This window comes from Cetorhinus maximus, unplaced genomic scaffold (assembly GCF_964194155.1).
Source record: "Cetorhinus maximus unplaced genomic scaffold, sCetMax3.hap1.1 HAP1_SCAFFOLD_825, whole genome shotgun sequence".
In the NCBI taxonomy this organism is placed as follows: domain Eukaryota; kingdom Metazoa; phylum Chordata; class Chondrichthyes; order Lamniformes; family Cetorhinidae; genus Cetorhinus; species Cetorhinus maximus.
The window spans coordinates 1,209-18,839 of record NW_027596767.1 but is presented as its reverse complement, the minus strand read 5'-3'; the positions used below and the strand labels follow the sequence as shown (position 1 = coordinate 18,839).

Sequence of the window (17,631 nt, the reverse complement as noted above, 5' to 3'; positions counted from 1 at the left end):
CCCTCTGCTGGAATCTCTACCTCGCTGTCCACACATGCACACACACTAACAATCTCCCCTCTGCTGGACTCTGTATCACACTGTCCACACACACACACACTAACAATCTCCCCTCTGCTGGAAACTGTATCACACTGTCCACACACACACACACTAACAATCTCCCCTCTGCTGGACTCTGTATCACACTGTCCACACACACACACACTATCCACACACACACACACTAACAATCTCCCCTCTGCTGGACTCTGTATCACACTGTCCACACACACACACACTGTCCACACACACACACACTAACAATCTCCCCTCTGCTGGACTCTGTATCACACTGTCCACACACACACACACTAACAATCTCCCATCTGCTGGAATCTCTGTAACACACTGTCCACACACACACACTAACAATCTCCCCTCTGCTGGAATCTGTATCACCCTGTCCACTCACTCAAACACACTAACATTCTCCCCTTTGCTGGAATCTCTGTATCACACTGTCCACACACACACACACACATTAACAATCTCACCTCTGCTGGAATCTGTATCACACTGTCCACACACACTAACAATCTCCCCTCTGCTGGAATCTGTATCACACTGTCCACACACACACACACACTAACAATCTCCCCTCTGCTGGAATCTGTATCACACTGTCCACACACACACACACTAACAATCTCCCCTTTGCTGGAATCTGTATCACACTGTCCGCACACTCACACACATTAACAATCTCGCCTTTGCTGGAATCTCTATCTCGCTGTCCACACACACACACTAACAATCTCCCCTCTGCTGGAATCTGTATCACACTGTCCACACACACACACACTAACAATCTCCCCTTTGCTGGAATCTGTATCACACTGTCCGCACACTCACACACATTAACAATCTCGCCTTTGCTGGAATCTCTACCCCACTGTCCACACACACACACACTAACAATCTCCCCTCTACGGTACTCTGTATCACACTGTCCACACACACACACACTAACAATCTCCCCTCTACTGGATTCTGTATCACACTGTCCACACACACACACACTAACAATCTCCCCTCTGCTGGAATCTGTATCACACCGTCCACACACACACACTCACCAACAATATCCGCTCTGCTGGAATCTCTCACACTGTCCCCACACACACTCACTAACAATCTCCCCTCTGCTGGACTCTGTATCACACTGTCCACACACACACACACACACTAACAATCTCTGCTCTGCCGGACTCTGTATCACACTGTCCACACACACACGCTACCAATCTGCCCTCTGCTGGACTGTATCACACTGTTCAAACACAGACTCACTAACAATATACCCCTGCTCGAATCTCTATCTCTCTGTCCACACACAATAACAATCTCCCCTCTGCTGGAATCTCTACCTCGCTGTCCACACATGCACACACACTAACAATCTCCCCTCTGCTGGACTCTGTATCACACTGTCCCCACACACACACACTAACAATCTCCCCTCTGCTGGAATCTGTATCACACTGTCCACACACACACACTAACAATCTCCCCTCTGCTGGAATCTCTATCACACTGTCCACACACACATACTAACAATCTCCCCTCTGCTGGAATCTGTATCACACTGTCCACACACACACACTAACAATCTCTCCTCTGCTGGAATCTGTATCACACTGTCCACACACACACACTAACAATCTCGCCTTTGCTGGAATCTCTATCTCGCTGTCCACACACACACACTAACAATCTCCCCTCTGCTGGAATCTCTATCTCACTAACCACACACACACACATTAACAATCTCCTCTCTGCTGGAATCTGTATCACACTGTCCACACACACACACTAACAATCTCCCCTCTGCTGGAATCTGTATCACACTGTCCACACACAAACACTAACAATCTCCCCTCTGCTCGAATCTGTATCACACTGTCCACACACACACACACTAACAATCTCCCCTCTGCTGGAATCTGTAACACACTGACCCCACACACACACACTAACAATATCCCCTCTGCTGGAATCTGTAACACACTGACCCCACACACACACACTAACAATCTCCCCTCTGTTGGAATCTGTAACACACTGTCCCCACACACACACACTAACAATCTCCGCTCTGCTGGAATCTGTATCACACTGTCCACACACACACACTAACAATCTCTGCTCTGCTGGAATCTGTATCACACTGTCCCCACACACACACACTAACAATCTCCCCTCTGCTGGAATCTGTATCACACTGTCCACACACACACACACACTAACAATCTCCCCTCTACTGGAATCTGTATCACACTGTCCACACACACACACACTAACAATCTCCCCTCTACTGGAATCTGTATCACACTGTCCCCACACACATACTAACAATCTCCCCTCTGCTGGAATCTGTATTTCTCTGTCCACACACAGACACTAACAATCTCACCTCTGCTGGAATCTCTATCTCTCTGTCCAAACACAGACACTAACAATCTCACCTCTGCTGGAATCTGTATCACACTGTCCACACAGACACACTAACAATCTCCCCTCTGCTGGAATCTGTATCACGCTGTCCACACACACTCTCTAACAATCTCCCCTCTGCTGGACTCTGTATCTCACTGTCCACACACACACACACTAACAATCTCCCCTCTGCTGGACTCTGTATCACACTGTCCACACACACACACACTAACAATCTCCCCTCTGCTGGACTCTGTATCACACTGTCCACACACACACACTAACAATCTCCCCTCTGCTGGACTCTGTATCACACTGTCCACACACACACACTAACAATCTCCCCTCTGCTGGACTCTGTATCACACTGTCCACACAGACACACTAACAATCTCTCCTCTGCTGGAATCTGTATCACACTGTCCACACACACACACACTAACAATCTCCCCTCTGCTGAAATCTGTATCACACTGTCCACACACACACACTAACAATCTCTCCTCTGCTGGAATCTGTATCACACTGTCCACACACACACACACTAACAATCACCCCTCTGCTCGAATCTGTATCACACTGTCCACCCACACACACTAACAACCACCCCTCTGCTGGAATCTGTATCACACTGTCCACCCACACACACACTAACAATCTCCCCTCTGCTGGAATCTGTATCACACTGTCCACCCACACACACTAACAATCACCCCTCTGCTGGACTCTGTTTCACACTGTCCACACACACACACTAACAATCTACCCTCTGCTGGAATCTGTATCACGCTGTCCACACACACACACACACACACAAACACACACACTAACAATCTCCCCTCTACTGGACTCTGTATCACACTGTCCACACACAGACACTAACAATCTCCCCTCTGCTGGAATCTGTATCACGCTGTCCACACACACTCTCTAACAATCTCCCCTCTGCTGGAATCTGTATCACGCTGTCCACACACACTCTCTAACAATCTCCCCTCTGCTGGACTCTGTATCACACTGTCCACACACACACACACTAACAATCTCCCCTCTGCTGGACTCTGTATCACACTGTCCACACACACACACACTAACAATCTCCCCTCTGCTGGACTCTGTATCACACTGTCCACACACACACACTAACAATCTCCCCTCTGCTGGACTCTGTATCACACTGTCCACACACACACACTAACAATCTCCCCTCTGCTGGACTCTGTATCACACTGTCCACACACACACACACTAACAATCTCCCCTCTGCTGGACTCTGTATCACACTGTCCACACACACACACACTAACAATCTCCCCTCTGCTGGACTCTGTATCACACTGTCCACACACACACACACTAACAATCTCCCCTCTGCTGGACTCTGTATCACACTGTCCACACACACACACTAACAATCTCCCCTCTGCTGGACTCTGTATCACACTGTCCACACACACACACTAACAATCTCCCCTCTGCTGGACTCTGTATCACACTGTCCACACAGACACACTAACAATCTCTCCTCTGCTGGAATCTGTATCACACTGTCCACACACACACACACTAACAATCTCCCCTCTGCTGGAATCTGTATCACACTGTCCACACACACACACTAACAATCTCTCCTCTGCTGGAATCTGTATCACACTGTCCACACACACACACACTAACAATCACCCCTCTGCTCGAATCTGTATCACACTGTCCACCCACACACACTAACAACCACCCCTCTGCTGGAATCTGTATCACACTGTCCACCCACACACACACTAACAATCTCCCCTCTGCTGGAATCTGTATCACACTGTCCACCCACACACACACTAACAATCTCCCCTCTGCTGGAATCTGTATCACACTGTCCACCCACACACACTAACAATCACCCCTCTGCTGGACTCTGTTTCACACTGTCCACACACACACACTAACAATCTACCCTCTGCTGGAATCTGTATCACGCTGTCCACACACACACACACACACACAAACACACACACTAACAATCTCCCCTCTACTGGACTCTGTATCACACTGTCCACACACAGACACTAACAATCTCCCCTCTGCTGGAATCTGTATCACGCTGTCCACACACACTCTCTAACAATCTCCCCTCTGCTGGACTCTGTATCTCACTGTCCACACACACACACACTAACAATCTCCCCTCTGCTGGACTCTGTATCACACTGTCCACACACACACACTAACAATCTCCCCTCTGCTGGACTCTGTATCACACTGTCCCCACACACACACACTAACAATCTCCCCTCTGCTGGACTCTGTATCACACTGTCCCCACACACACACACTAACTATCTCCCCTCTGCTGGACTCTGTATCACACTGTCCACACACACACACTAACAATCTCCCCTCTGCTGGACTCTGTATCACACTGTCCCCACACACACACACTAACAATCTCCCCTCTGCTGGACTCTGTATCACACTGTCCACACACACACACACTAACTATCTCCCCTCTGCTGGACTCTGTATCACACTGTCCACACAGACACACTAACAATCTCTCCTCTGCTGGAATCTGTATCACACTGTCCACTCAGACACACTAACAATCTCTCCTCTGCTGGAATCTGTATCACACTGTCCACACAGACACACTAACAATCTCCCCTCTACTGGAATCTGTATCACACTGTCCACACAGACACACTAACAATCTCTCCTCTGCTGGAATCTCTATCACACTGTCCACACACACACACACTAACAATCTCCTTTCTGCTGGAATCTGTATCACACTGTCCCCACACACACACTAACAATCTCCCCTCTGCTGGAATCTGTATCTCACTGTCCACACACACACACACTAACAATCTCCCCTCTGCTGGAATCTGTATCACACTGTCCACACACACACACACACACTAACAATCTCCCCTCTGCTGGAATCTGTATCACACTGTCCACACACACACACACACACTAACAATCTCCCCTCTGCTGGAATCTGTATCACACTGTCCACACACACACACACTAACAATCTCCCCTCTGCAGCAATCTGTATCACACTGTCCACACAGACACACTAACAATCTCCCCTCTGCTCGAATCTGTATCACACTGTCCACACACACACACTAACAATCTCCCCTCTGCTGGAATCTGTATCACACTGTCCACTCACACACTCACCAACTATCTCCCCGCTGCTAGCATCTCTATCACACTGTCCACACACACACACTAACAATCTCCCCTCTGCTGGACTCTGGATCTCACTGTCCACACACACACACTAACAATCTCCCCTCTGCTGGAATCTGTATCACACTGTCCACACACACACACACTAACAATCTCCCCTCTGCTGGAATCTGTATCACACTGTCCACACACACACACACTAACAATATCCCCTCTGCAGGAATCTGTATCACACTGTCCACACACACACACACTAACAATCTGCCTCTGCTTGAATCTCTATCACACTGTCCACACACATACACACCCACAATCGCTGCTCTTCTGGAATCTGTATCGCACTGTCCACACAAACACACACACTAACAATCTCCCCTCTGCTGGAATCTGTATCTCACTGTCCACCCACACACATTAACAATCTCACCTCTGCTGGAATCTGTATCTCACTGTCCACACACACACACACATTAACAATCTCACCTCTGCTGGAATCTCTGTATCACACTGTCCACACACACACATTAACAATCTCCTCTCTGTTGAAATCTCTATCTCACTGTCCGCACACACACACTAACAATCTCCCCTCTGCTGGAATCTCTATCTCAATGACCACACACACACACACTAACAATCTCCCCTCTGCTGGAATCTGTATCACACTGTCCACACACACTAACAATCTCCCTTCCGCTGCAATCTGTATCACACTGTCCACACACACACACTAACAATCCCCCCTCTGCTGGAATCACTGTAACACACTGTCCACACACACACACACTAACAATCTCCCCTCTGCTGGAATCTGTATCACACTGTCCACACACACACACACTAACAATCTCCCCTCTGCTGGAATCTGTACCACACTGTCAACACACACACACACAGTAACAATCTCCCCTCTGCTGGAATCACTGTAACACACTGTCAACACACACACACACACACTAACAATCTCCCCTCTGCTGGAATCACTGTAACACACTGTCCACACACACACACACTAACAATCTCCCCTCTGCTGGAATCTGTATCACACTGTCCAACCACACACACACACTAACAATCTCCCCTCTGTTGGAATCTCTGTAACACACTGTCCACACACACACACTAACAATCTCCCCTCTGCTGGAATCTGTATCACACTGTCCACACACACACACACTAACAATCTCCCCTCTGCTGGAATCTGTATCACGCTGTCCACACACACACACACACACACTAACACACTAACAATCTCCCCTCTGCTGGAATCTGTATCACACTGTCCACACACATACACACTAACAATCTCCCCTCTGCTGGATTCTCTACCTCACTGTCCACACACACACACTAACAATCTCCCCTCTGCTGGACTCTGTATCACACTGTCCACACACACACACACACACACATACACACAGATCCCTTTCACAATCTCCCCTCTGCTAAAACTCTCTATCACGTACACAGTTCCCACACACACGCACACACGCACACACGGTGAACACATCTACTCGGTCCCTCCACAGTGTCCCTCCCGCCTCACAGTCTGAACACAATGAACGACTAAACAACTCTCGAGACGATTTTTTTGTATAAAAAAGGAATTTCTTTATTGCACTTGTCTGGCACGGACTGACGAACTCTACTCGTGGCGTGACTATTCCCCAGCCGTCACCCAGACTGGGTTTGTGCTGAGAAGCTCGTACATTCAAGGGGGTTTTGGTGTGAGCGACATTCACGGATTAAAGTGCAGTTAAAGACACAGGCTGCAAGCGGCAGCCCTTAAACCTCTCTCTACGTGGAGTGTTGGCTGGGGTAGTGACAGCGTGGAGGGGGAATCAAACCTCCACCCAAAGGCACGTCGGTCGGGGAAGTCCAGAATGTCTGACCAGATCGTCGCTTCGGTGGTCCCGCTGCTGTTTCCGACCCACCGCCCTCTGAATCTAGACGTTCGGGCGGGTGACGAGCTCCCGATTTCTCACCCCCTCCCCCTTCCAACCCCCTCATTCCTCACCTCCACCCCTCCACCAACCCCCAACCCAAACAACAGGGCCTGTCCTTCACCCACTGCCCCTTTCCCTTCACTCTTCTCTCTTTCTGAAGAACTGCGGTGTAGGTTCCTGAAGACATGGGCGATGGACGGGGCTACACTGCTCCCTTCAAGAGCACGATCCAAATTGGTGGCGACAGGGGTTGGGGTAGCAAGAGCCATCGTGGAGGGGAGTCGCCTGTAGGCTAGAGTTGGTGGAGGGGGAGGGGAGCGGAGACAACATATTCCTGATCCCCTCCTCTCGAAGGCAATGATCTAATTGTACGTCGGAACAGGCCTCCTGTTCCTGTGTAACAGGCTCGAGGAGGGGGGGCTGAATGGGGCCCCCTCCTGTTCCTGTGTAACAGGCTCGAGGAGGGGGGGCTGAATGGGGCCTCCTCCTGTTCCTGTGTAACAGGCTCGAGGAGGGGGCTGAATGGATCTCTGCCTGTTCCTGTGTAACAGGCTCGGAGGTTGAATGGATCTCTGCCTGATCCTGTGTAACAGGCTCGGAGGTTGAATGGATCTCTGCCTGTTCCTGTGTAACAGGCTCGGAGGTTGAATGGATCTCTGCCTGTTCCTGTGTAACAGGCTCGGAGGTTGAATGGATCTCCGCCTGTTCCTGTGTAACAGGCTCGGAGGTTGAATGGATCTCCGCCTGTTCCTGTGTAACAGGCTCGGAGGTTGAATGGATCTCCGCCTGTTCCTGTGTAACAGGCTCGGAGGTTGAATGGATCTCTGCCTGTTCCTGTGTAACAGGCTCGGAGGTTGAATGGATCTCCGCCTGTTCCTGTGTAAGGCAACTGATTCTGTTTAGCATTGAGTTCTCACATGACGGACCGGAGCACCGGGTTAGGTACATTCCCCCCCTGGAGGGGTCCCAGAGGGTGAGGCCTGACCCACTCCCCTTCTTCACCGCACCCCCCCAAACCCCCCTCCAACAACCCCACTCCCCTCGGGATCGAAAGTCGAGCAGCTGACGGCCAGGGTCACAGCTTCCGGTAGAACCTGAGCAGAAGGTAACAGGCGATGCGGAAGGACACCAGAAACAGGAGGAGAACTAGGACATTGGCCCAGATCGGGAGGGTGACGTCAAAGTAGTCCAGGATCTCGTCCCTGGGGATGTAGACCGAGGCGTTGGTGGTGTTCCTGACCAGGTTGCAGTACCGATAGGCTGAGTTCTCCTCTTTACATCTGCAATGCAAGCAATTCAATTATTTAGGGACGGCCCCCTAACTCTCCAGTCTTTAGGGGACTGACCCTCACAGGCACACGCGGGGTTGAGCGAGCTGATCTGAGGAGCGCTTGCTTTGGGGATGAGTCCCAATCTTAGCGCGAGGGAGTCAGGGGGGGGGCGATAGATTGTGTGGAAACTTGATTCAGGCGTGCGGAGAGATTTGAGTGAGGGATGGTCCCTCACTGTCACAGTACACCTTGGCGGGAGAGACATGATGGAGGGGGCCGGAAGTTGAGGGGCTGTCCCTCACTATCGGGGGCAGGGGTGCGGTTGCTGAGAACGAGGGGGGAGAGCAAGTCGGGGTGGGGTAGACAGTCCCTCGGTGTCAGGGACAAGGGAGAATTGATTGAGGAGTGTGTGTGTGTTTAGGGATTTAGGGACGGTCCCTAACTGCTGGAGCGCAGGCAGGAGAGCGTTCGAGAATTCAGAGAGGGTCCCTCACTGGAAAAGGTCGGGCGGGGGTGGGGGAGACAGTCCCTCGGTGTCAGGGACAAGGGAGAATTGATTGAGGAGTGTGTGTGTGTGTGTGTGTTTAGGGACGGTCCCTAAGTGCTGGAGCAAAGGCAGGAGAGCGTTCGAGAATTCGGAGAGGGTCCCTCACTGGAAAAGGTCGGGCGGAGGGTGGGGAGGGGGTGGAAGGGACTGACGGAGGAGAGTTTGGAGTTGAGTTGAGCTGAGGGCCCCAGTCCGAGACTCTGCTCCCGGGGATTGGGGAAGGCGCTACTCACAGGATGGTGTGGTTGTCGGCGAACTCGACGCTCAGCATCACGTGGAAGGGGTAGATGACAAAAGCCAGGTACCGGGCCCAGGTCAGCCAAGCCGGCATCCGCTGGATGTAGAAACCTCCGAGGAGCAGGGTGCTCAGCATGAAGATGGTGGCGAAGATGATGGACTGGTCGATCCTGAGGAACAGAGCGCTGGCGAAGAGACCGATGGACTGCGGGCGAAGAGAGAGAGAGAGAGAGAGAGAGAGAGGAGAGGAAGAATGAATCTGGTGGTCTGCGTGATCCTGCATCCTCACTGGTGCCACTATCTGGGGGCGTCAGTGGGATTCACTCTCCTCTGAAGACTCAGAAGACGTTGGGTGGGTTAGAAGTTCCCTCACCTGCGACACCCCAACCCACCCACACCCACCCACACACAAGCCCTGAAACCCAAGGCCAGCCACTCCTATGGCTGCCTGGCAGAGACTCTCGAGGGACTGTTTGGTCCCCTTTCCGAAATTTTATAGTCTAATTACACACTTGTCAGGGTCATGTAGAGGGAGCTCTACACTGTGTCTAACCCGTGCTGTACCTGCCCTGGGAGCGCTCGATGCTGACACTGGGTATAAAGTGGGGGGAGGGACACACTGTCAAGGTAATGTAGAGGGAGCTCTACACTGTATCTAACCCGTGCTGTACCTGCCCTGGGAGCGCTCGATGCTGACACTGGGTATAAAGTGGGGAGAGGGTGGGACACTGTCGGGGTAATGTAGAGGGAGCTCTACACTGTATCTAACCCGTGCTGTACCTGCCCTGGGAGCGCTCGATGCTGACACTGGGTATAAAGTGGGGAGAGGGTGGGACACTGTCGGGGTAATGTAGAGGGAGCTCTACACTGTATCTAACCCGTGCTGTACCTGCCCTGGGAGCGCTCGATGCTGACACTGGGTATAAAGTGGGGAGAGGGTGGGACACTGTCAGGGTAATGTAGAGGGAGCTCTGCACTGTATCTAACCCGTGCTGTACCTGCCCTGGGAGCGCTCGATGCTGACACTGGGTATAAAGTGGGGAGAGGGTGGGACACTGTCAGGGTAATGTAGAGGGAGCTCTGCACTGTATCTAACCCGTGCTGTACCTGCCCTTTCACTTACTTGTGCTGTGACTGACCCGAGCATTATCATTGCCAGGCCTACAAAGTAGGCAATGACACCATTAAGGCCACCCATCCAGAAGGCAATGGTTAGGCTGATGAGAGGCTGGATGATCGTCAAGGGCAGCTCGCTTGTCATTTTCGCCAGGTAGTAGGCAGAAAGGCGATAGGAGCCGGACAGCCTCTCTTTATTGATGACCGGGCGTTCGAGTGGGACTGAAAGGCACAAGAGGAGCTGTGAGACGCTCACACACAGCAGCAGCAACACACACAACCACCCATTGAACCCACAATAACAGACAGCGCTCACACCTACTGCCCACACACACTTGTGGATACACACTCAAATAAACACACTCTCACACACACACTCTCACTCTGACTCTCTCTCACCGCAGCACCCAAACCTCTACACGCACCCCAACACCCACCCGCACTCTCAGACACACTCACTCTTGCACTCACACACACGCACAAACACACACACTCACATATACACACACACAAACTCATACACTCACAAACACATTTGCACAAGACAAACACACTCACTCACTCTTGCACACATTCGCAGACACAGTCACTTGCGCACGCACACACACAAATTCACTCAGACACACAGTCACTTGCACGCGTGCGCGCACACACACACAAACTCACTCAGACACACAGTCACTCGCACGCACTAACACACACACACACACACACTCACTCTCACTCTCTGTCACCATGGCACCCAAACCTCTCCACGCACCCCAACACCCAGCTGCACTCTCAGATACACTCACTCTTGCGCCCACACACACACACACCCACACACACACACACCCACACACACACACACAAACTCACTCAGACACACAGTCACTCTCACGCGCGCACACACACTCACTCTTGCGCTCACACACACGCAAACTCACTCAGACACACAGTCACTCACACACACATACACGCGTGTGCGCTCACACACACACACACACAAACTCACTCAGACACACAGTCACTCACACACACACACACGCGTGTGCGCTCACACACACACACACACACACACACACTCACTCTCACGCACACACTCACTCTCACACTCTCTCACCATGGCACCCAAACCTCTACACACACCCCAACACCCACCCGCACTCTGACACGCTCACTCTTGCGCTCACACACACACACACACACACACACACACGCACAAACACACACACTCACTCACTCTTGCACACACTCGCAGACACAGTCACTTGCGCGCGCGCGCACACACACAAACTCACTCAGACACACAGTCACTCGCACGCACTAACACACACACACACACAGTCACTCTCAAGCACACACACTCACTCTCTCTCTCTCTCACCGTGGCACTCAAAACTCTCCATGCACCCCAACACCCACCTGCACTCTCAGACACACTCACTCTTGCGCTCACACACACACACACCCACACACACACACAAACTCACTCAGTCACACAGTCACTCTCACGCACACACACACACACACACACAGACCAGTTGATACTCGATCTCGATGTACTCAGAAACGTTTCAGAAACAATAGCCAATCACAGCAAAAAGGCAAAGCCATTGAGTCCTGGCCTAACTGACCAGCTTAATCCCACTTTCCAGCCCTTGGTCCCTCTGCCTCACATGCATCTCCCGGTGCTTTTTAAATGTGATGAGAGGGTTTCTGCCTCTAATGCCCTTTCCAGGCAGAGAGTTCCAGACCCCCGCCACCTCTGGGTGAGAAAAATCCCCCCCTCGGATCCCCTCTTGCCCTGAATTTTCCCTCCCTCCCCCCTCCCCCACAGGGATATGAACCCCTCGACGGAGGGGAATAGGCCCTCCCTACCCACTGGGAATTTAACGCACCTCCATTAAACCTAAACCTCCCCTCGGCCCCAAAGAGAACAGCCCCAAAGCCCGTCCAATCTTTCTCCTCGTCGCTAAAACTCTCCGATCCCGGCAACGTCCCTCTGTGAACCCCCTCTGTACCCTCTCCGGTGTGACCGCGTCGCTCTGATAGTGCGGTGACCCGGGGACTGTACACAGGACTCCAGCTGTGGCCTAACCAGTGTTTTATACAGTTCAGGCATGACCCCCAACACCCCCCCCGGGCTCTTAGATTCTGCACCTCGGCCGACAGAGGCATCGATCCCGTCTGCCTTCTCCACCACCCGGTCTGCCTGTCCAGGCACCTTCAGGGATACGCTACCCCCCCCACCAAAGGTGCCTCTGTCCCTCTCCACTCCTCAGTGTCCCACCATTTATTGTGCGTTCCCCTTGCCTTGTTAGCCCCTCCCCCCAAATCCATCGACTCTCGCTTCCCCGGATTAAACTGCGTTGGCCGCTTCTCCGCCCTCCTGCCCAGTCCACCGATATATCGTCCTGCAGTCCGCGGCTCCCCACCTCGGTCATCGACCCCGCCGGTCGGCTTTTGTGCTGTCTACAAAGTTTTTAATCCTGCTCTCCACATTCAAGTCCCAATAATCGACATATATGCCACAAAAGCCTTAGTACTGGGGTGTGCGACTGTGGTTTGTGTGTCTTCATACTTACATGTGCTTAAGGTGTGGAAGATTGGTGTGAACGCCCAATAAAGCAGGATAAAATAAATCTAAAACAGCAAAAAAAGCACCAGAGTTAGAAATGGGACATGTCCAAACTTACTCCACATTGTCCCCAACTGACAATCTGTCAACTCTCTGAGCTGACCACAGGTCAACTGGCTGAGTCAGTCTGATCGACACCAACAGGGTCCCTGAGGGTGAGGGTCACTGTCTGTGTGAGGGAGACTGGACCCTCTCGGTCCCTGAGGGTGAGGGTCAGTGTCTGTGTGAGGGAGACTGGAGTCTCTCGGTCCCTGAGGGTGAGGGTCACTGTCTGTGTGAGGGAGACAGGAGCTAATTTATGGTAATCTCACAAAAATATCAACGAGATCGTGACAATGATCGCGTTTCAAAGTGATATTTCTTGAGGTACATAGGATAGAAATCACTCATTGCTCTTCTTCCAATGTCAGAGGGTCAGTACTGAGGGAGCGCCGCACTGTCGGAGGGTCAGTACTGAGGGAGCGCCGCACTGTCGGAGGGTCAGTACTGAGGGAGTGCCGCACTGTCGGAGGGTCAGTACTGAGGGAGCGCCGTGCTGTCGGAGGGTCAGTACTGAGGGAGTGCTGCACTGTCGGAGGGTCAGTACTGAGGGAGTGCTGCACTGTCGGAGGGTCAGTACTGAGGGAGTGCCGCACTGTCGGAGGGTCAGTACTGAGGGAGTGCAGCACTGTCGGAGGGTCAGTAGTGAGGGAGCGCCGCACTGTCGGAGGGTCAGTGCTGAGGGAGCGCCGCACTGTCGGAGGGTCAGTACTGAGGGAGCGCCGCACTGTCGTAGGGTCAGTGCTGAGGCATTGCTGCACTGTCGGAGGGTCAGTAGTGAGGGAGTGCTGCACTGTCGGAGGGTCAGTAGTGAGGGAGTGCTGCACTGTCGGAGGGTCAGTACTGAGGGAGTGCTGCACTGTCGGAGGGTCAGTACTGAGGGAGTGCTGCACTGTCGGAGGGTCAGTACTGAGGGAGTGCTGCACTGTCGGAGGGTCAGTACTGAGGGAGTGCCGCACTGTCGGAGGGACAGTACTGAGAGAGTGCTGCACTGTCGGAGGGTCAGTACTGAGGGAGCGCCGCACTGTCGGTGGGTCAGTACTGAGGGAGTGCTGCACTGTCGGAGGGTCAGTACTGAGGGAGTGCTGCACTGTCGGAGGGTCAGTACTGAGGGAGCGCCGCACTGTCGGAGGGTCAGTACTGAGGGAGCGCCGCACTGTCGGAGGGTCAGTACTGAGGGAGTGCTGCACTGTCGGAGGGTCAGTACTGAGGGAGTGCCGCACTGTCGGAGAGTCAGTACTGAGGGAGTGCCGCACTGTCGGAGGGTCAGTACTGAGGGAGTGCCGCACTGTAGGAGGGTCAGTACTGAGGGAGCGCCGCACTGTCGGAGGGTCAGTACTGAGGGAGTGCTGCACTGTGGGAGGGTCAGTACTGAGGGAGTGCTGCACTGTCGGAGGGTCAGTACTGAGGGAGCGCCGCACTGTCGGTGGGTCAGTACTGAGGGAGTGCCGCACTGTCGGAGGGTCAGTACTGAGGGAGTGCCGCACTGTCGGAGAGTCAGTACTGAGGGAGTGCCGCACTGTCGGAGGGTCAGTACTGAGGGAGTGCCGCACTGTAGGAGGGTCAGTACTGAGGGAGCGCCGCACTGTCGGAGGGTCAGTACTGAGGGAGTGCTGCACTGTGGGAGGGTCAGTACTGAGGGAGTGCTGCACTGTCGGAGGGTCAGTACTGAGGGAGCGCCGCACTGTCGGTGGGTCAGTACTGAGGGAGTGCCGCACTGTCGGAGGGTCAGTACTGAGGGAGTGCCGCACTGTAGGAGGGTCAGTACTGAGGGAGCGCCGCACTGTCGGAGGGTCAGTACTGAGGGAGTGCTGCACTGTGGGAGGGTCAGTACTGAGGGAGTGCTGCACTGTCGGTGGGTCAGTACTGAGGGAGTGCCGCACTGTCGGAGGGTCAGTACTGAGGGAGTGCCGCACTGTCGGAGGGTCAGTACTGAGGGAGTGCCGCACTGTCGGAGGGTCAGTACTGAGGGAGCGCCACTACACCTTTTGCATACTTATCTTTTGAAGTGATGGGGTAGAGAGGGTGGACATACCAATCCTGACCTGGCGTGGATCTGTTCCTCCACCTTGGGCAGCTGCCACCAGATGATGCCAGGGACAAACGCCATGGTCAACGTCTGGACAATGTTCAGCCAGGAGAGAATCACTGCCTGTTGCTGCTTGAAATTCCGTGAGGTCAGAGTGGAATACTGAGTCCAAAAGGAGGAGGGCCATTTTCTGCTCGAATCCTTTTCTGATGACATGGAGGAGGCACCTGACCCAGAGAGTAGGAACGTGTTATTTATGTTCTTAGAAACAAGGACCAGGTTTAGACAGCCAAGGACAGGGTTCTGATACCCAGTGTCAGCATCGAGTGCTCTCCCAGGGCAGGTACAGCACGGGTTAGATACAGTGTAGAGCTCCCTCTACATTACCCCGACAGTGTCCCACCCTCTCCCCACTTTATACCCAGTGTCAGCATCGAGCGCTCCCAGGGCAGGTACAGCACGGGTTAGATACAGTGTAGAGCTCCCTCTACATGACCCTGACAGTGCGTCCGCAGTGTCTGCAGTGTCCCGGGAATATCCGTTACCTTGCTTCAGTGCGTATTTGGATATTTTCCATTGAACTTCCTTCTTCATAGAGAGACCATTTGGAAATATCTCGCCTGGCTCGTCCGCGAACTCCGGGTCCAGAGGGGATTCCAAGCTGGTTGTCCTGGGAATGTGGAAGAAGTGGGTCACTAACCGGAGTGTCGCTCCGTGCAGAGAATAGGCACAAGGCTGAAATTGCACCTCAACCTTGGGTCCTCCTAAACCCCCTCACAATAGGCCGTGTCCATCCCGAGCTGCCGTATCGTGTACAGCTGGGGGCAGCTGACCTTGCAATCGCGAAGAGGGGCGCGGAGAGGGAGTGAGGGGAGACCTGGCAAGATTGGTACCAGCGAGACGGGAATTCGGTTAATGTGGAGAGGCCGGAGAAGGTAGAATTGTTTCCCTTGGAGAGAGAGAGAGAGAGACTCCCTCCTTAAACAGGGTCCCCGAGGGAGAGACTCCCTCTTTAAACAGGGTCCCCTACGGAGAGACTCCCTCTTTAAACAGGGTCCCCGACAGAGAGACTCCCTCTTTAAACAGGGTCCCCTACGGAGAGACTCCCTCTTTAAACAGGGTCCCCTACGGAGAGACTCCCTCTTTAAACAGGGTCCCCTACGGAGAGACTCCCTCTTTAAACAGGGTCCCCGAGGGAGAGACTCCCTCTTGGAAGGGGCTGGTGAGTTCAGTGAGAGACGGGAGTGAAGGGCTGAGTCCCAGCGGCGAGATGTTAGTGAAAGGTCAGTAACTTACCGTAAGTCATTTGCAGATGCCACTATTCTCCGTCTCACCTCAGGAGATTCCTTGATCTTATCCACTGTTGGGAATAACATTGGAAAAGGAGAGAGAGGTTAGCTAGGAATCATTGCGCTGATACGAGCAGGGACGAGGTGTGCGCTGGGATCTATCCGATGTTTTGTGCCTCGTCCCGATCCCTCCCAGTGTTGGCCGAATTCTCAGGTTCTCCGGGTCTCGATTTTCCAACTCTCTCCCAGCCCGAGAATTCCCCAGCTCCGTGTCATTCAGCCTCCGGCAAAACAGCCGCTCGCTATCCCGACCCCGACTCGCGCCGAGTCCCGTTCACCCATCATCGCCCACCCCACAACCGCCCCCTACCCATAGTGGCCTCACCCGCCCGACCAGCAGCACCTCGAGATCAAAACTCGCACCCTCATTCCCGAATCCACCCGTGGCCTCACACCCCCTCCCTATCTCTGCAACCTCCTACAACCCCTACACCCCTCCCTATCTCTGTCACCTCCTCCAGCCCCTACAACCCTCCCTATCTCTGTAACCTCCTCCAGCCCCTACAACCCTCCCTATCTCTGTCACCTCCTCCAGCCCCTACAACCCTCCCTATCTCTGGAACCTCCTCCAGCCCCTACAACCCTCCCTATCTCTGTAACCTCCCCCAGCCCCTACAACCCTCCCTATCTCTGTAACCTCCTCCAGCCCCTGCACCCCTCCCTATCTCTATAACCTCCTCCAGCCCCTACAACCCTCCCTATCTCTGTAACCCTCCTCCAGCCCCTACAACCCTCCCTATCTCTGTAACCCTCCTCCAGCCCCCTACAACCCTCCCTATCTCTGTAACGTCCTCCAGCCCCTAC

At 53.2% G+C, this 17,631-nt stretch overlaps 1 protein-coding gene across 1 annotated transcript; it reads right to left on the bottom strand.

Annotated features, from left to right (window-relative positions):
* Positions 1-7,265: 7,265 nt before the first annotated feature.
* Positions 7,266-16,838, bottom strand: LOC144674814 (uncharacterized; the record flags this gene model as incomplete). Its single annotated transcript, XM_078536012.1, has 7 exons — positions 7,266-8,899; positions 9,671-9,879; positions 10,798-11,012; positions 13,358-13,415; positions 15,485-15,705; positions 16,024-16,148; positions 16,775-16,838. Coding segments are annotated over 7 exons (1,097 nt in total), but the record flags the coding sequence as incomplete, so codon positions are not given.
* Positions 16,839-17,631: the final 793 nt, after the last annotated feature.